General features: G+C 30.2%; 1 protein-coding gene across 1 annotated transcript in view; it reads right to left on the bottom strand.

Moving 5' to 3' along the window:
* Positions 1–267: 267 nt before the first annotated feature.
* Positions 268–20,259, bottom strand: part of LOC107449426 (uncharacterized) — a 56,773-nt gene continuing 36,781 nt past the window's right edge. The window contains exons 14-26 of the mRNA XM_043044829.2: positions 18,178–18,316; positions 16,762–16,947; positions 16,332–16,426; positions 14,079–14,252; positions 12,442–12,615; positions 11,754–11,960; positions 10,562–10,693; positions 9,207–9,497; positions 4,843–5,125; positions 3,131–3,300; positions 2,044–2,152; positions 629–794; positions 268–555 (exon numbers count right to left, since the gene is read on the bottom strand). Of these exons, the coding sequence (XP_042900763.1) occupies positions 379–555; positions 629–794; positions 2,044–2,152; positions 3,131–3,300; positions 4,843–5,125; positions 9,207–9,497; positions 10,562–10,693; positions 11,754–11,960; positions 12,442–12,615; positions 14,079–14,252; positions 16,332–16,426; positions 16,762–16,947; positions 18,178–18,316 (2,303 nt within the window). The 3' untranslated portion in view covers positions 268–378. The remainder of the gene's footprint in view (positions 556–628; positions 795–2,043; positions 2,153–3,130; positions 3,301–4,842; positions 5,126–9,206; positions 9,498–10,561; positions 10,694–11,753; positions 11,961–12,441; positions 12,616–14,078; positions 14,253–16,331; positions 16,427–16,761; positions 16,948–18,177; positions 18,317–20,259) is intronic.

The raw sequence follows: 20,259 nt of genomic DNA, 5'->3' as shown, positions 1-20,259 counted from the left end.
ACGGGGACCAACTAAGCATTGTCAATTTTTTCTTCTCTATTAGCGATAGAAAATTTCCTTTCGCTGGTTAATTTCGTCGCTGGCAAGCAAATAAAACCAGTCAAAACCATCAATAAATGTCAAAAAACTTGCCAACCCTGTCTAATTATAATATTTTTTCAAAGTGCTTAAAATATTTTTTGAGTGCTTGAAAAGTGCTTAAAAGGTGCTTATTTTTTGTTGAAAAATTTGACTATGCACCCTGTAGATTTAAAAAATATATATAGATTATAAAAAAAGGAAAATATTTTATTTATAACATCAGTGAAAATGTACAACACAACATTTACTATGTTTTTTTTTTCTTCGTCTTTTGTATCTATCATAGTCTCACTTAGATTAATTATTGCTTATGGTGAATCCTAATACGTTATTGACACTTGATTCAAATTGCGGATATGTTCTAAATGCAAAAGCACACTGTACTTTACAAACATCATCTTCAAGGATTCGTTCCCTTGTGTATGTAGATGCAAGTTGAAAACAATTTGATATCTTCATAGATTGGCAAACCATCTGAAATAACAAAAGGAATTATTAGTCTCAGAAATTTTGCTTCATTTCGATAATTTGTGGATGCGTTTCTTACCCCTTCTTTAGTACAAGAACAAGTGATACAAGGAGAAATTCGATGCGTGTGACCTGTAGGAATACTGACGATATCATTTGATTGGACTTCATAATTACAAGAGTTTGTTTCTTTCCAGAGTCTTAAATTTATGGATGGAAGACTTTTGCATGACATTCTTGGATTTCTAAGAAACAATGAGACATTAAGTATACATTAGGTTAATAAATAATAATGATATATTAAAACTGGTGTCTTAATGTTAAAGAATGGAAAATTGCTGTGTTCTTATTTTCTGCATTTTGACAAATTTTATTAATGTACAAATAGTTAAAAAAATATAAAAACTGAAAATGCAATTGGAAAATAAACACGGCATCATTTTAAAGTAACATGTTGAAATCTATACGCTTGCAGATAATCCCAAATATTTCTGATTTATACTTAAAATGAAATTGTTGATATGTCAATTTTTTTGGTACATTCATATTTTCATTAATATACATTCATAAGTGAACCGGGTTCGAATCCCAGTGATGGCTGATCGATACGAATTTCGCACCTACCTCAGTGGTGACGTAAAATATCCTCAGTGGTAGACAGATCATGGGTTAGAGTCCCCTTGTCATTGGGCTAACTATGGGACGTTTTCTTGGTTTTGCTCTCCATGTCATGCGAATGCTGGTTCGTTCTATTAAAAAAGTCCTCCACGCAGGTAAATTCTCCCAATATTTGATCCAGGAGTTCCCTTGTCTTCTGGATTGGGTTCAAAGTTACAAGACTACGGAGTTGAGCATTGGAACCCCAAAATTGGGTCGGCTATTCAACGACGGTTATTAAATATACATTCATAAGGATATTTGGATGTGGAAAATTTATTTTCAATACTAAAGTGCTTGGCAGAGTTTGTAAAATTTTGAGATTTTTGGTGTCCTGCTCGATCTCTGAAATTTTGTAGATGTGCATGTGTTTTGTAGACTAAAATGAATACCAGGGGCTTATAAAAAGTTCAGGATTTGAGCTATGCCTTCATGTAATTTTAATAATTAATAAAATATAACAATTTTAATCCACTTCGTTTTGTTATTTGGAAAGTTATTTTCCCAAATGAAAAAAAAAATTGTCATAAAACTAAATATTTTGTTTTCTACAAAAACTTCAGTATACTTGGCCCATTATAATACTTGTGGTTAACTGTTGGACATTTTAACTCTAAAATAACAGAGAACTCAAAACTTATTATTTAAAATGGCAGAATATGGTAAATATAGTGCTCCAAACATTGGAATTTGTAGATGTTAGAAATATAAAAAGGACTATTTGGTGTTCTCTAATGTTAATAATTTCTGAATAAATTTATTACTACTACAATAATACTTACAGATTAAGATCATGCTTATGGGAAAAATAACATAATAAATATCTTATTTACTTACAAAAAGTCATCAGGAAGCTCAAAACCCATCATCTGGACTGTATCAATGGAATCAGCATTATCACAAATTACTTTGGATATTTTAGTTTGGCGGATTTCAGCTAACTGATCTAGAAATGAAATTAACATGCTTTAGTTTATTGGTAAAGTTATTTTATTCCGTATTTGAATTTTTTCCCCTTATGTGTTTCTAGTTTGTGAAATCTAATAGTAATCTTGTTCAATTTACTAGAGAAATAATTTTTTGTTTATTACATGTATTAAACAATGACTAATAGAATCTATTCAAGGTGCCCACTAATTACATTAGAATAGTCATATTATTTAGGATTAAAATTTCACAAGTGATTAAAACAAAAATATTTTAGTCAATCAAAACCAATGTTAAAATGGATCAACAGATTTCGCTCAAGTAAGTGGATTAGATTCAAATGATAGACTCAATTCTTTTAAAGTATCAGATCAAAGTCTGCAGTTTTAATTAGATTTACATGAAAGTCAAGTCATTAAAATTCATTTTTAAGTCCATCAATTACTGTAAACTCTTCAAGAAATCAAGTTATTTGCATACTTCTGCTGATCAGAATTGATTGAATTTTGTGAAAACTAAAATCACGTTAGATAAATAAAAACAAATTAAAGAATGTAGTGCCATTATTGGTGATATTCGCATATTATTTAGCTTTATTAACGTACATCGCAAAGTTAACTTTTCTTCACTTAGATGTCCGCTTATGTGCCTTTTTTGTGCTTTTTCACGTTTTTTAGTTTTATTCACATCTTGCACCCTTCGTTTGGATGTCTATTTATGTGGCATTATTTGATCTCGTTTCAAATTGTTTAGCTTTATTCATAAACAAAAAGTCAACTCTTTCATCGCTTGGATGTGGCATTTGTGTTCTCTTCATGTTGTTTAAATTCATTCAAAGATAAAATACTAAGTTGACTCTTTGTTCATTCAGACTCAGATTGATTGTTAAAAATTTCCTTTTTCTTCTTTTTATTATGTGAGACTTAAGATTCTGTACCCACTGTTAGTGAACAATATTGAAATTCGATTTCATAACTATTAAATATATATTCCTTACCATCAGTAAACCTCAGAAAGGGATCTTGTGTTTCATACCAAAAGCGATCACATTTCTTTAAGTTGTTAAACTGCATTGATATGATGCATCCAAATGTTGGACCCACAAGAGCTCCATACATCGGAGTTTCTGACACTCCACCAGTGAATAAATCTATGTCATCTACATTTCTGGAAAAATTAATAATCTTTTTTTTAATTATTAAATTGTCATTATGAATTTTATTTATTAGATTTTTTATGCAAAAAAAGTTTTAAAAATTTTTTAATAATATAAATAAATAATGTGGTTTTATTTAATTATTTCTATAGTGAAAAAAAAGAAAGATATAAACCATAGTCTTTAATCGCTGATCGAATCACAATAAAGCAAAAATGAGATTATAATTTTCTTTAAATTCAGTCAAGTGTTAAGTCGATTTTTCATTCTACAATATAAAGCAAGACTTCAAATGCAATTTCCATTCATAAATATTTGCTGTTTTTTAAATTTTTTTATTGAATAATTATTATTATTTGCTTTTACAAAATGCAAAATATTAGAAATAAATATACATTACGTAAAAATTGGAAGTTCTATCAATTACTTTTTATTATTATTATTTATTCATTTCAATGAATTTAATTATTATATGACTTGGATAATTAGATTCTAGAATAATTATAGATTGAAAATGATCCATACTTCAATCGCAAAATAAGAAAGATATATTTCAAGAGTTAAGTAAATGAACGGGATAATTAATTTTTAAAATTGTTGCCTCTTTTTTCAAACTCTGATAGACCCACCGTATGAGCTTGAATGACAAGGAGATTAGAGATTTAAAGGTAATGTGACAATATGAAAGACAAGTCACTCATTTCAAGAATCTTTCTTGTTCCATAACTCTTTCATAACTTTACACTTATATTTATTTTTTTTTCTCTTTAAAAGTCAACGAAAGGTCATGCAATCAGCCGAATTCAACATACAGTTTATATAAAAGTATATATCCAAATATTCAATAGTTTATCCGAAATTCAAAGCCGGTATGTATCATTTTTTCAACTTATACATTTGATATTTTTTGCAGCATATTTCATTTTCCAAAATCTTTCAAATATAAACTTAGAATAACTTTTTTTTTGTCGAAGTAAGTGATAAATAAAATATTTTTTTTTACCGTTATTATTTTTAGTTAACCTTTTCGATATTCTATTATTATTTCTAGAAATAGTTTTGATACACCTATCTTCGGCAACATATCTAATTTTCCGACATCTTTTAAACACGAACTTTTGATTACTTTTTTTTCTCTTTTTTTAAAAGTAAATTGGTAAATGAAAGTTTTATTTCGCTTCATTATATTTAATTAAGCTATACAGTATTCTATTACTATTTCTGAAATTAGTTTTAATACGTACTTTAGTACTTTTTCGTCTTATGCGACCTCCGTTATCTCGTATTCAAAAAGTTCCAAGTTTTCTCAACTTTTACTTAAAAATATATGGTAATTAAATATTTTCATCATAATTCATTTTCCTGCAAAATTTTGGATCGAACTGGCTTTATTCTCTCTTCTGTTTTAAGTTTTTTTCGCCATCAAAACTGAAGTTACGGTATCTAAATACAAGGCTGTAAGAAGTAAGAGTAACCTTTAGAATAAAAACTAGCGAACTCTTAATTTATTATTTTTTATCAATAACTGTAACATTTTTTCATTCAAAACTTACTCATAAACGCTTTTCAGTCTTTGAACAATGTGTTGAGGAATGTCTTCTAATAAATCTTCAAAAGTTGTTGCTCTAGTTTTATTACAAAGCACCCGGTATGCGTTGTAACCTTGTAATCCATGATCTCTGCCTCTCTGAAGATTGAGAGACACGAGGTCCATACCTGAAAATGGCACTTTTCGGTCTTCGAACAAGTGATTCGTGACTTCGGATGTAATGGAATGATCAAAAACTTCCACGCTAGTGCTCAGAAGACCTCGAAGAATTTCATCAATAGCATTTCCTGTAAATATTTAAAACACAAATGAAATCGCTATGTGATTTCTGTTTTGTTATAGTGCTTTCGAATTTGATAGCTTTTATGATTTTATTTCATTTTCGAATTAACTCTTAATTCAGTTAGTAAACTTTATAATTAAGACAAAAAGCAATCATAAACAATTATTTTATAATGTGCGTTTTTAAATTTACTATGCCACACGTTTAGAATATGTTAAGCCAAATATTTCTCAAAACTTATGACCTACAATGCATATTTTTTATAACGTATATTTGTAAACTGATGTGAGCCGTTTGAATCTTAAATTGTTAGGAGAAAGCTGACGGATTGTATCTTTTTTAAGACCAATATTAATCGTTATATTCAAAATCGCCACTGGGAGATTTGACGATGTTTGGTTACCCTAAAGCGTAAAGCTTATTAGTTCCTCTTTAAATCAAAGTTCATACCTAATATCGACTAGATTTTCATGTATGATATACATACAAAGTGTACCGAAATGGTCTTTAATACATACTTTCCGGGTGAATGCATGCTAAAAATAGCATATACATAAAGGGTCTCAAATTAATACATAATATCTTAAATAAAAAACGTTCTTTTTCTCCTTTATGTAAACAAAAAAATTGCATAGCAATCACAATCGATTCTTTCAACCATGATTCTCTTCATGCACAGCCAAAATGTCACGAGCAGCTTGTGACATTTGGGCTGTGCATGGAGAGAATCATGGTTGAAAGAGCAGCTTGTATGACCTCAGAGCTTTGATTAAAAGCAAAAAGAAAGTGTCGAAAATTCTCATTTTTCACAACTTGACATTCCATTTTAATGATCTGAAAATAAACTAAAACAAAACATCTATTCTGGTAGAAAAGCATCGTCTTTCGAAAGATCTAAAACAATGTGCTAAAAACATTTTATCATTCAAGAAATGTGAAAATTCAAAATTAATGACGGAAACTCAGTTTCAAACCCAATAATACATAATCGAATGTTGCGTTTACATCCAAAGAAAAAAAAAACAGAACGAAGGAAAATATCGGAGCTTGGTTGAATGGTGTAAACTTTACACTAAACAACAAAATAAATAAATNCTGTAAGAGTAACCTTTAGAATAAAAACTAGCGAACTCTTAATTTATTATTTTTTATCAATAACTGTAACATTTTTTCATTCAAAACTTACTCATAAACGCTTTTCAGTCTTTGAACAATGTGTTGAGGAATGTCTTCTAATAAATCTTCAAAAGTTGTTGCTCTAGTTTTATTACAAAGCACCCGGTATTCGTTGTAACCTTGCAATCCATGATCTCTGCCTCTCTGAAGATTGAGAGACACGAGGTCCATACCTGAAAATGGCACTTTTCGGTCTTCGAACAAGTGATTCGTGACTTCGGATGTAATGGAATGATCAAAAACTTCCACGCTAGTGCTCAGGAGACCTCGAAGAATTTCATCAATAGCATTTCCTGTAAATATTTAAACACAATTGAAATCTCTGTATGGTTTCTGTTTTGTTTCAGTGCTTTCATTTTGTTAGCTTTTAAGATTTTATTTCATTTTCGAATTAACTCCTAATTCAGTTAGTAACTTTATAATTAAGACAAAAAGCACACATAAACAATTATTTTATAATGTGCGTTTTTAAATTTACTATGCCACACGTTTAGAGTATGTTAAGCCAACTATTTCACAAAACTTATGACCTACAACGCATATTTTTTTCAACGTATATTTGTAGACTGATGAGAAACGTTTAAATCTTAAATTGTTAGGAGAAAGCTGACAGATTGTATCTTTTTTTTAAAACCAATATTTATCGTTGTATTCAAAATCGCAGCTGGGGGAGATTTGAAGATGTTTGGTTATCTTAAAGTGTAAAGCTTATTAGATTCTCTTTAAATCTAAGTTTAGACCTAATATTGACTAGATATTCATGTATGATATACATACAAGGTATACCGAAATGGCCTTCTTTAATACATACTTTCTGAGTGAATGCATGCTAAAAATAGCATATACATAAAAGGGTCTCAAATTAATACAAAATATCTTAAATAAAAAACGCTAACGAATTTACAAGTAAAGAAAGCGAGAGTAAAAACGCCAAAACCAATTTGACTGCCAAATTAAACCTGATGTTTCAAAGAATCGCCTTCCAACTCCCTGTTTCTTTCAGTAATTAAATAGGTTTTGATGTTTTCAACACATACCTTTAGAATAAATCCGTGTCAAAAAAAAGCGTATACGTAAGGGGGCTTAAATTAATTCATAATTTCGAATTCAAAAACGGTATAGAATCATAAGTAAGGAAACTGAGATTAAAAATGAGAAAAACAGTTTGACTTCCGGATAAAACCTGGTGTTTTTAAGAATCACTTTTCAATTCCTTCTTTTTTTCGGCAATGAAACTAATGATGGGGGGGTTTTTCATGTCGTTTTTCTTAGTGTTGGTTAGTTTGATTTCGATTGATGTTTTGTTCTTTCCTCGTTTATACACTCATGTTTGCAAAAATTACAACACCGTGAAGGAATTATGCTAATTGAGCCAAACTTACTTGAAGTGTAAAGTGGGGTAAATCAATAATATGTCTATAATCACTATTACTATCAGTGATATATGAAATAAACTTCAGTAATTTCTAACAATTCCTTTATAGTGTTGCGATTTTCGCAAACATAAATGTATACAATTTGCAAGCTTTAGTATGAATATTTTTTAGCTTTATCCTTGACACGTATTCTTAGTATATATATTGAGGACGACGTTCATATCCGGATATTCTCAAGATCAGAAATAATTTATAATTCTCGATCATATTCTTTCCAGGGATAGTAAGTGTTTTTTTTTTTTTTTAAATCTTTTTAATTAAAGTGTGGGAGCATATAATTTTCTCTGTCCTGTAGGAGAATTTAATCTCCTTGTCGTTTAACATGAATTTCCAGCAAAAGTGGGTTAATTAACTCTTCATCCAACAGAACAAATTGCGCCTGTGTGGTCAAAATTTTTTTCTTTTTAAAAAAATAGCAATCGCGATCGATTCTTTCAACGATGATTCTCCCCATGCACAGCCCAAATGTCACGAGCAGCTTTTGCGACCTTTGAGCCTTGATTAACAGCAAAAAGAAAGTGTCGAAAATTCTCATTTTTCACAACTTGACATTCCATTTTAATGATCTGAAAATAAACTCAAGCAAAACATCTATTCTGATAGAAAAGCATTGTCTTTCGAACGATTTAAAACAATATGCTAAAAACATTTTATCATTCACGAAATGTGAAAATTTAAAATTAATGACGGAAATTCAGTTTCAAACCCAATAATACTTAATCGAATGCTGCGTTTTCATCCGAAAAAAAAAATAGAACTAGGGAAAATATCGCAGTTTGGTTGAATGGTGAAAACTTAAGACTGAACAAAAAAAATAACTTTAAATGATTTTTGCTCTAATGATAATAGGATTTTCACGTATTAAAAACCAATCTGAATCATTAAGATGGGGTTGTCCGAAAATATGCTGATTAATGAATGCTAATTATTAATTAACATATAGTGGACACAAAAACGTACGTCTTTTCAATAAACATGCTTTTTGGCAAATTTGAATTTTTAACCATTAAAATATGGGGGTAGCTATAGTCGGAAAGATAGCGCCCCATTAATTTGATCAGAGAGGAGTCGAAAGTTTCACCTTTGTGTAGAAGGCCGTGTCTCAAAAGAAGCCTTAAATGCCAGACCAGTCAGAACACGGAGAAAGTTAAGGCATCTAAGATGGATTGGTGATCAAATGGAAGACTTTTGAGTTTTCAAAAAGTAATACTATTGGAAAATGTGAAAGGAAAGAAAAGATAGCAGGAAAAGGCTTCTTGTCTTGAGGCCATCATCAACTTTGAACTGTTGAAAAAAAAGCAATGGGCCCTTAAAAAAATTGTCATGATCCTCTTGTACAGAAAATTGAAATCCTTTTCTCAAGACGAAATGCATTGAGCACGCATTATTTGCAAATTATAAATTTTTATTGTTATTTTTTTTTTTAATTTTCCTTAACTTAAAAGCTAAGAGTTAATATAAAAATGTATTTACTTTCATACAAGGGTTCAGGGTTGAAGAATACCGTTCTCAACTGCAAAGGTACCTTTCCAGAGTTCCCTTCATATTTAGATCCGATTCTCGGAAAGGCTGGCTTCAGAAGGGTATGCCCAAATCTATAAGCAGCTGCAGCAAACTCGTTGAATATAGATGCGTCGCATGTTGGGTCATACTTGTATGGACTCGAGAATAATTCTGATTCTTTCATGAGTTTCTCACCCAAGACTCGTGGTGCGAATTCCGTGAAAGTAATGTGCTGCAACATGGCCGAAACGATGCGTCGAGCTGAAAATTGAAATTAACAAATTTTTTTAAAGTTATAAAACGCATGTAAAATATTTTGAGACAGAAAAAAAAATTGTATTTAGTTCCATTTCAATCAGCTTTGTTTGGAGTAATAAAAATTGCATGTTTATATAAAAAGCTGATTGTATGAAATTTGAAATAAATAAGTAAAACTCTTTCCATTGTTTTTCGTATTGTCATAAAGTTTTTTTCATAATTGAATTAAGTTTATTTTTAGTACGGACGATTTCGCTATATTTTTTTCTTTTCATAAATGAACGATAACAACTACCAAAATTCTAAATTAAAAATATATAAAACAAATTAATAATGTCGTTGACCAATCTCCAAAGTTAAAATATTAAAAAAAAAGGGAAATTACATTTATTAGTAAATGAGAACAAAAACAACTACAAAAAAGAGAGTTAAGACGAAAGCAGCGTCGTCATGCTAGTTATAAAAAAACTGCCCTCCCACAAAGGGAATTTAAGAGAATAAACCAAAATTGTATTACCTTATTGTGTTCCTTATTCTTTAGTATTTCTACCAAAATTTGATATGAAATGTGGTTAAATTGAAATTGATTTGCATTGAAACCTGTTAAAACTACATTTATGATCGTTCAACAAGCACTCTTCTGTTTACATTTTCGTACAATATAAGATCATAAAATTTCTAATCTTAAGTTTAGGAAAATACAACTTCCCTATAATAAATCAGCGCGATTTCAAAATCTAATATTTATTTGAGTTTCGTAATAGTATACATTTGAATGAGCCCTTAAAGCAAAGACTTAAGCAGACTAGTGTATAGTTACTCGTATTTCGGAGTTTTTTTAAATTTTTTTATAGCTTTATCGTATCGTGAACTTGGTTTTGAAATAAAAAGATCATAATTAACTCCTAGATGTAAAAATTATATATTATACTTAATATAGAAGTTTTACTTAACACTTAGGAACTAAAAATGGTTTGAATAATTAAAAAAAAAATTATTCATAGTAAGCAAATATAATGTGAATAATTGTATATTGTGCATGAAATTTAAAAAAAAGAGTAATTTACCCTGTTGATATATTGTCTCGTCCCTCCAATGAGGATTAATTCTTTCCAATTCCGCTGCTATACGGTTATGTTCTCTCATCCATATAGTGTGCATTGATGTTAATCCAGGTTGTTCACTTGCCCTAATATCACCTGAAAAATAGTGATCAAAATTTTATATTGGCCGATTGCACATAATTAAAAAAAATAAATTAGAAACGTCCACAAAATACTTAAATTTTCATTCTCTCTGAAAATCTCTTAAGCGACTTATCCGTGCCAAAAATAATTTTTCTTTGTAAACAGAAGTGCTGTGCTTCGATTCATACAAAGCACAAAGCATCATAGTAACGGAGGTTATGGCTCCACAAATTCGTGACTAAAATTCTCATCGCAGTGCCGCCTTTACTTCTCATAAACAACTTACAACTTAACACCCATTGATCTGAAGCCTAGTTAAGTTTCAAGTCTCCATTGAGAATTGAACCCTAGTCTGTCACAATGACAGAATCTTGGTTTTAACCACTGATCACGGCTCCTTATAAGTGAAAAAGTTGTTGATAATAATTTCCGTTTTGTATCAAAATCTCTAGCATTGAAATAATTTTGTAGATTTTTGTGTATTGTGCGCAAACTCATTCAGAATTCCGTGGCATTTTCTATAGATTGATACTTGATGAGACATTTATGTTCGTCAAGAATCAGTTTACGAATCGGCAAATTGAATCATCGCTCTTATTTTTTGCAATATACTTCAATTTAATATGAGATCTAATGAATGAGGAAAATTTAAATCTAATAAGTGATTCATCGCTGCAATTTAAGAATTAGCTTGCAATCATTTCAAATGGAATTCAACTGTGCCAATTCAACTCGAACACGTTTCAGCGGCGTGTTTTCTATTTGCGTTATTTTTTCCTCTTCCTTATTGTCACATCGTTTTGTGATAAAGTTGTGGTACTAACGGTAAATAAATTTTAATTTTCAAATAGAAATTGTAAAGATTAAATAACAAAAGGCCAAAAAATATTTCTGTTTATTTTACAGAAAAAAAAGAGAGAAAAAAGAAAAATAAATTTCAGCCCCAAAAAGAGTATTTATTCAGTAGAAAGAGAATAATAGAATATGATAGAAACTATTTAGAGAGAGGATTTAGAATAAGAACAACAAATTAATGAAGGGGATTTTTATGATTTATGAGTTAATATCTTACCGGACTCAAAGCAAACGCCAGATGGAGCTCTGCATTCCACATTAGTCACATCCAACGGTAATAAATCTTTGCCACCAAAGGGGTGTTTGGTGGAATTGAGTCGTCCACCTTGTGATGTTCTCAACATTCTTGCTTCACATGCATCCGACCCATACATGTTAGAGGCATCTAAGTAGGATGTTAATTGGTTCATCTGTTCACGGCGACCTAAAAAAAATTATAAGAGTATATGTATTATAAAATTAAAACGAAACTGCAATCAACTTCCCAACAAAAAAATCATATGTTGCCTAGCACTGTAATACAGTGTGCAGAAAAAAAGAGTGAACACCTCACTAACTTTTGATACAATTATCGGATTTTCACGTACCAGGACACAAATTTAATAGTTCGACGGACTCTCCTTAATTAGCTAATCTTAATATTCTAATTAATTAAAATTACACAATTGCTGAGAAGTAGCTTTTAAATAATACTGCAATTAGAGTACTTCCTGTTTGAGTAATAAAAGGGATTGTAACACACGAATTTAAAAAAAAAAGATATAAATAAGTTCACTGGTAATATGAATGAAGCATGAATTTAAAAATACAATTCTTAAAAATACAATACTAATTCCTCATAAGTTTCTTTTAGGAAACATTGCAATGAAAGCGTTTCCTGTTGAAGTAGTAAAAGAGATAGTTACCAAGGGTCAGTTGTCCAGCCAGAGATCTTGCAAAAGAGATGCAATTTTTTGAAGAATTCTTGTGCACTGATGGAAAGAATGGATCATCTGGGGGAATGGGAATTGGCCAGCATTCAGGATGAACTGTTTTAGCCGAATCACATGATTTGCAGTCCAGGGGACGTCGACCGAGTGCTGAACAAAACAATTTATTTCTTATATGAATATTTTATTTAAAACAATTCAAATTATAAAGTAGAAATGTTTATTATTATTAGCTCTATTAACGTTTTGACGAAAAAAGAAATACTTCTGAAAGAATAGAAATCAATTCACTTTAATCATTGACTTGTTTAAAAATAATTAATTTACACATATGCATTTAACTGGAATATCTCGAGTCTATAGTATTTCATGAATAAATACGGGTTGTGAGTGAATAAAAGAGGTATTCAACGCTATAAAATTTTTGACATGACTGACTTGAAATTTTTTTTTACTTTATCACATCACTCCACTCTTTCATCAGCCCGTTGGCGGCTAGGATAACGGTCAGCGAGAGAGAAAAATCAGAATCACTATAAAAATTTTAAAAAAATAATGAACTAATTTTTCCGTTAAAAATTATTTTTAAAGCTTGTTTCTTTATAATAACTAACGTTGCATTATAAATCCTAATTTTCGTTACACACTATATTTATTTGAATAAACTTCAACTGTGTACTTTTCTCTATTGTGGTTCCTTCCTAGAATGAAATTTAATTTATTTTAAATCAAATTCTATGTGTTCTTGGACGTTTTCTCATATTTAGAGATAGATTTATCATTCAATGCAATTTGCATATTCTGATGCATTTCTTTTAGCATACACAACAGAAATTTTCAACTCTCAATTCTTTTAACTCTCTTCTAACTTACGATTCTTTCTAATTCTAATATTATTACTCAAGCCTTTACATTTAAGCTACCGGTGTTTTATGCATAACAAAAAATTAACATTTTCAAATAATAAGTTGATTGTTTTTTTTTTCAAAAAATATTTTTTTAATTTAGGAAAGAATGTTCTATCTTATGACGATCTTATCAGAAAAAGACAGAAAATCCACAGTTGTAGATAATTGATACCATGTCCAACATTTTTATTTGTTTAAAAAATTTCAATAAGCCATTTTTATAGGTATGTTAAAATTGTGCGAATCTCTTATTTCTTGAATCTTTTATTTCTCAATTATCTTATTTCTTCTATTATGTTTGCAACTATTATGCATTGTATAGTTGTTTAAAGTGTATCACTTATTTAAAAATGATAGTTTCCCTAATGTACGGAAAACTTTAAAGAAAAAACAACTTTAATTCATTTTTTAACTCTCAAAATACATTACAAACCGTTGAGCTAAGTTTACTAACCAGGAATGTGACATAGGCTATCTTAAGCTGTATATATGACATCCTTTTTTACTCAGTTATCTTTATTTGAATTACATAATTTTTTAAAGAATTACTTACATAGTTTTATTTCCAAAAAAAATTATCCATTTCATGAAACTACGGGTGAAAAAAGTAAAGCTAAAGCGCATTGAACTAATACGTAGAAATGTTAATATTATTATACAATAATATACAATAATAACAACAGAAAACGAAAGTGATACTTTTACCTTCATGCATAGGGGTTAAGGTTAAATCGTGGTCTACAAATTGTCCCCATTGCATTAGAGCCAAAGTATATCTTGCATGCGGTGCAGCTATGGCGTAATGAACTATAGTAGACACAAGCCGAGGAGATGGTAGATCTCTTCCAGATGCTCCAACTGAACGCGGAGCACTTATACCTGCAATTTATGACAAATAAATAACAAAAAACAACATATTGTTGAGATTAGAATTTTATAAATTTATTACGTGTGATGCGGGATTAAATACCCTCTTCAAAAATGTTGTATTCGTTAATATAACCTAAAATAAAGCTTAGAAAATGCTCTTTTAGCGATGGTAAATTTTATTTGTAGGGGAGTGTCGGGTACCCCCGCCCACTGTCAATTTCATATGTATAGAATATTTTTTCAAGTCAATGAGCCACCGGACATTAATTGTTATATTAAAAATAGATTATTTTCAAAGTTTCAAGTATTTATGCAGCTGTTAACATGGTAAACAATAGTTTTGAAAATATGTTGAATACAGTAGTCATGGAATTTGGAAAAATTGGTTGAATGTGTCGATTAAACTTCATTTTAATATTAAAAAATAATTTTTTCTATACAAACAGCTTTAAAGTATGTAGTCTTAAGTTTAATTTGCACTAAGAAAGAAGTTTATCTGTGAAAAATTGTTCGAGTAATTACAAATTTACAAAAAAATTGGATGTCGGGTAGCCCCGCTCACATGAATGTCGGGTATCACCGCCCAATTTTATATCGTTGATAAATGTACGGTTGCAAAGATTATTATTCTATTGCTTCAAGTTTGAATGTTATATGCATTTTTAACAACAAATATTGTTGTTATTAAATAATTGTTATTAAATGATAGAATTCACTAAAAGTATATAAATATGTAATAAATAAAATAATTTTGTGATAAAAATGATAAATGAGGTTTATCTATTGACAATACATTGGTCATTTTCATTTACAACTGAAAAAACAGTCAAAAAGCATAATTTTTGTAGATGGGCGGGGCTACCCGAGACATTTTGAAAAGAGCTGAAAAACATGCTTTTTTAAATTTCTATTTTTTTAAGTTAAACTATTGTTTTTGGTTTATTCTTTTTGCATTATTTAATTAGATGATAAAACATTGGAAACATACAAAAATATTAATTATTACTCAATATTATACAGAAATATAAGCAATACTCCTTAAGTGGACGGGGCTACCCGACTCTCCCCTACTTCTTTCCAAAAGAACAAATTCAATTCAATTTTTAAATTTTACATAATTTGAAATCTACTGCTGTTAAAAAATTGTTTATAACTCTCGAGAAAACGTCGAAAAATATAAATAAGAGCAAAAGATATAAATAAAAAAAAATCATTCTAAAAATGTACTATTTAAATTAGTTTCCTGCGCGAAACAGCATACTTTCTTTGACACTTAAAGATACTTTAATGCTTAGTTTTTCACGCAATGTTTTCATCTTTTATGCATACAATCTGATAATTCTTTCATGGTAAAACCGTGGTGGAGCAGGCGATAGAGTGCTCGCCTCACAATGAGGTGACCCACGTTCGAGATCATTACTTGACTGAAAACTTGATTGAGAACTGGCGACTTTTCAGTAGTATGAAAATTTATGAAGACAGTAGATGGATCTTCAGGATTGGCTGGAACTGCTCGGAGGAAGAGCTTTCTCCTGAACATATTTTTCCAGAGCCATGCTGGCTCAGGGGATAGAGCGCTTGCATCCTAATGAGGTGACCCGGGTTCGAATCCAGAGATGGTTGATCGATATGAATTCTGCTCTCAACTCGCACTAGCACAGTGCCGATGAAAAATAACCTAGATGGTAGACAGATCATGGGTTAGAATTCCCTTGCCGTCTGGCTAACCGTGGCAGGCTGTCGTGGTTTTCCTTCGTGTAACTCAAATGCCAGTTAATTCCATCAAAAAGTCTTTGAACAAATGCATAATCTGATAGTCCCTTGTCTTCTGAGTTGGGTTCAAAATTACAAGGCTACGAGGTTGAACATTGATAGTCGTAGACTCAACATTGGATCTGTTTTTCAACACCGGTTATAATATTAAATAAATCCATTCATGATAATGTTATAGCCCTTTTAATATAGCCTACATTTTCAGAAAGTTCAATTCTCGGTTATACCTATATATTAATAGTATTAGTCTTTATGGTTATTAGTGCATGCAAATTGATATTATTATTTAAAAAAAAAGAATTGAAAATATCTCACCATCATGATATCGTGGAGGCAACAGACGTTGGAAGGTGACCAGAGACTTTCCCCATTGTGGATTTTGAATGTTGTTACACCATCCAGAAGCTGATCTAAAAACAAATGTTTGAAATTAGCTATTAATGTTTAATTTTTAAATTATTGAAATGGTAGAACTTTAGATTTTAAATTTGCAACAAACACTTAATCATCGTTATTTCTTTATCAGATTATAACCATTGTTCTCTTATTTTTCACTTATATTAGCAAATAAGAGTTAAAAAGCAAATATTTGCTCACAATTTCATACCCGTCGTAGTTAACTATTATTTTTACCACTTTCTTGAACCATAAGAAATGATGACTATAATGAAAATACTAAAGCGACATTTTTTTAAATAAATAATTTAGAAAGAATAAAAATTTGAGGATAACACTGAAATTTCACCTGAAAGGTGTGGTGTGATCACAAGGCAAAGACGAATGCTCCTCTTCAAATCGGCATCGGCCCTCTAGATTCTCAGGCAAATTCTCCCGAATTCCAAGCTGAATGTAATCTTCCACATCTTGTGACGATAAAGCCAGCATCATATTAGCCACTTCTAAATCACTTGGCTTTTTTTCGGGATCTTTCCTGTAAAATACCACTGTTCTATACCACTTTCACTATTCTATTCCACTTTCACTTAAAATACCACTTTCTGTTTTCCACATCTAGTAGCATTTAATAACATTAAAAAACTAAATATCTCTACTCTGCCACCTTAAAGTAACAATGAATCAAAATTTTTGAATTATAACTTAAATTATTTTTGCAATTGTTTTCCAACCCTTTGAAGCAGATGGGACAGAGGTGCTTCTTATATATAAGCAGTTTTTCGGGAGCTCTAATTACAACCAAAAATAAATTTTTGTATTTTTTAACTATAACAGTCTTAGAGCTACTTAAAGAAATCTGTCATGTAAAAAAAGGTATGAAAAATGTGTTTAATAAAAATTGTGCTTCAAAAGGTAAAACTTTATGCATTAAACTGCTATTTGCGGTTTTAATCACAGTTTAAAAAGGTACCGTAGTGAAAAACAGAATCATAATTTTTCATTTTAAGTTTATTTTTATAAATTTCTAAATAACCAAAAAAAAAAATTGAAAATATAATATATTTAAAAAAAATTATGCATTATTTTGAAATATCTGTGCTTTATACATTTAGCACAAAACATAACAATGTAAAAATCCGAAATTAAATTTAGTTAATTTTTATTAAGTTATGTAGAAGAATTCTGTTTGACGAAATTTTTCATTTTTTTTAATATTATTTAATGGTGTTTTATTTTTCGTTTAAGATGCTAAATTAATGCTACTCTGTACTGCGACAATAAATCCAAATAATATTGAAAAACTATTTGCTTAGAATCTACAAAAATAAAAAACCTAGGAGTATGCTATAGAATGGAAACTAGAAGCAGCTTTTTACATTCCTGCCAAATTTTAGTAACGCCGTATCGATCAGACTCCCGGGATTTGTATACAATTGCTTCTAACCTTTGGAATTAATTCCGAATGAGAATTATTTTAAGTAAATGATATAAAAATTTGATTACAGGAAGCATTTTAAGTACATGCCGGAATTGCTAATTTAACATAATTTTGCATAATTTTCACTTCGCTTTACATTTGATTGGATGCGATTAAGTATTTGATATTTAAATGCATCATATAGTAGAGAACAATTTCGAAATATAAATGTTGAAATATGCAATAATATTTTTACTGTGATGTCCCTTCAAGGCAGTTGTGCATGTACAAAAAAAGTTTCAATTTAATGAAGTTTCAATTAACGATTAACTAAAAATCTGGTCTTACAATTGCACGTCATGTATGAGTTGAAGAGAAGCTAATTCCAACACCAAAGATTTATTTGCGATGAACATGGCCTGTCTCTTTGGTCTTAAAAACACGTGATGTACTGCTTCAGCACTTGTATGAGGAGCCACTCCTATATCTGCAATAGTAAATGTTATTAGAGTTTTACGAACGCGTTGACCCTTGATCATGTAAGCAACATGCACTGTAAAGAATTCTAGAACAAATTTCTGTATAAAGTACTGGCACTTTGGATGCATCTCTCGTACAATCTATTTTACCGTTAAATCCATTTTTACCGCAAAATTTTATACCATAACTTTAGCAGTAATATTTATTTAATTAGAGTGATTTGATAATTTTACGGTAATTACAGTAAAAATTACGATATTTGAGATTTTATTTTGTTCCGTAAAATGTTACGGTAAAAATGGGTTTTAAGGTAAAAATCACCCTGAGTACAAGTACTTTTCGCCGTAATTTGATGATAATTTTTATAAATATAGAATTTATCAATACTCTTAAGTTCCTTTCTTGATTTGAGGTTAGCTTTTTTAAAGCCGAAGGNGGTTTTAAGGTAAAAATCACCCTGAGTACAGGTACTTTTCGCTGTAATTTGATGATAATTTTTATAAATATAGAAATTATCAATACTCTTAAGTTCCTTTCTTGATTTGAGGGTAGCTTTTTTTATTTTAACCTAACAAGATTACGCTGCTTTTCAACTAACTACATTTTATATTCAGGTTTGGTTGCAGCTCTAATATGCTAATAGACAAATTTCTTTTGAGAAATTGTCATCAATGGGTTTCTGACAAAAGCCGAAGGTAAATTTATCTCATTCTATGGTTTATAAATCTGTTTTAATTCGAAGAAGGAAGATATGGAAATTTAAATAGTTATATATAAATAATGCGCCACTATTGCCACTGTTACCATGAATGAGTCTTGATACAGGCATTGAATTAAGAAAGATAGAGACGAGAGAGAGAAAAAAGGAATTAAAGAATCAGAGACTCATTGGAAAGGCGAATCAATTCGTAAATAAATAAATAAATAAAAAATTTAACTTATATATTTCAGCTAAGCCGGGCATAGGTTGTACGAGCCTAAGACGAAATTTATTGCGAGCTCATTCCTCAGCAAACAAACAATCTTATTTTCGTATTTAATAACCTTTATTCAAATTTGCAATTTTGAAGTTTTCTAGCACTTATTTTCCTTATTTTCTTTTCAATTTTACCTGAGAATCTCTGAAATTCTCTACAATTTTCTTTAAAAAAATTAATTAAACGATGCAACATTTTTATAAGGAGTTTCGACCTTGCCCCCAGCCAAGAAAATAAAAAGGAGAAGTGCAGCGAATACGTAACTAACGCAGGGAACTGCTTGGTGCGGCATGCTATACCAGAAAAACAACTTATAGGGCGGGCAACATACTTATATATAGCAAAGCATTATATTTCCATCCATCCAGTGTATAATATAGGATCCAGCGCATGTGCATAAGAAGCACAGTGACAATCAGGAGGTACGTGACCCTTGAACAGGTTGTTGGTAATTACAGTCTCTCTATGGTTGTTAATATTTACAAATTTTCCGTGGATGATTGCGTAAGCTGTCTCCCGCCAACCACTATTTATTCTTTCTTTCTGTCTCAAAATATGTTGTCAGATTTAATCAACATAGATGATATAAATGTATTCTCAAAGAAATATTTTAATTAATAGTACAATACTGCTTTTAAATAGTGCAAAAATGCAGAAAAAACCAACAATAAATAAATAAATAAAGCTTTTCATCTCTTCAATAACTTTTCCTCCATTATAGTAGTGGTTAGGTGGAGAGCAGGGTGAAAATCCGTTTCGAAAACCTCTGTTACGATGCCCCTAAATGGAGCTTTTTTTTTTTACGCAAGGAACATACCAAGCCTTGGAAACCAGTTTACATTATGTCTATTGGAGCTAGAATTCTTACTCTATGCATATTCATTGCCTTCGTTCCTGGATCTGAGATAGTTGACCCTGTCTCCCTCCTGCACTTGATTTACACTCATGTGGTAATCACCCATGTGGTAAACAC

Source organism: Parasteatoda tepidariorum, chromosome 1 (assembly GCF_043381705.1).
Source record: "Parasteatoda tepidariorum isolate YZ-2023 chromosome 1, CAS_Ptep_4.0, whole genome shotgun sequence".
NCBI lineage: Eukaryota > Metazoa > Arthropoda > Arachnida > Araneae > Theridiidae > Parasteatoda > Parasteatoda tepidariorum.
Note: the sequence above shows the minus strand (reverse complement) of the source record. Positions and strands in the feature narration are given on the sequence as shown.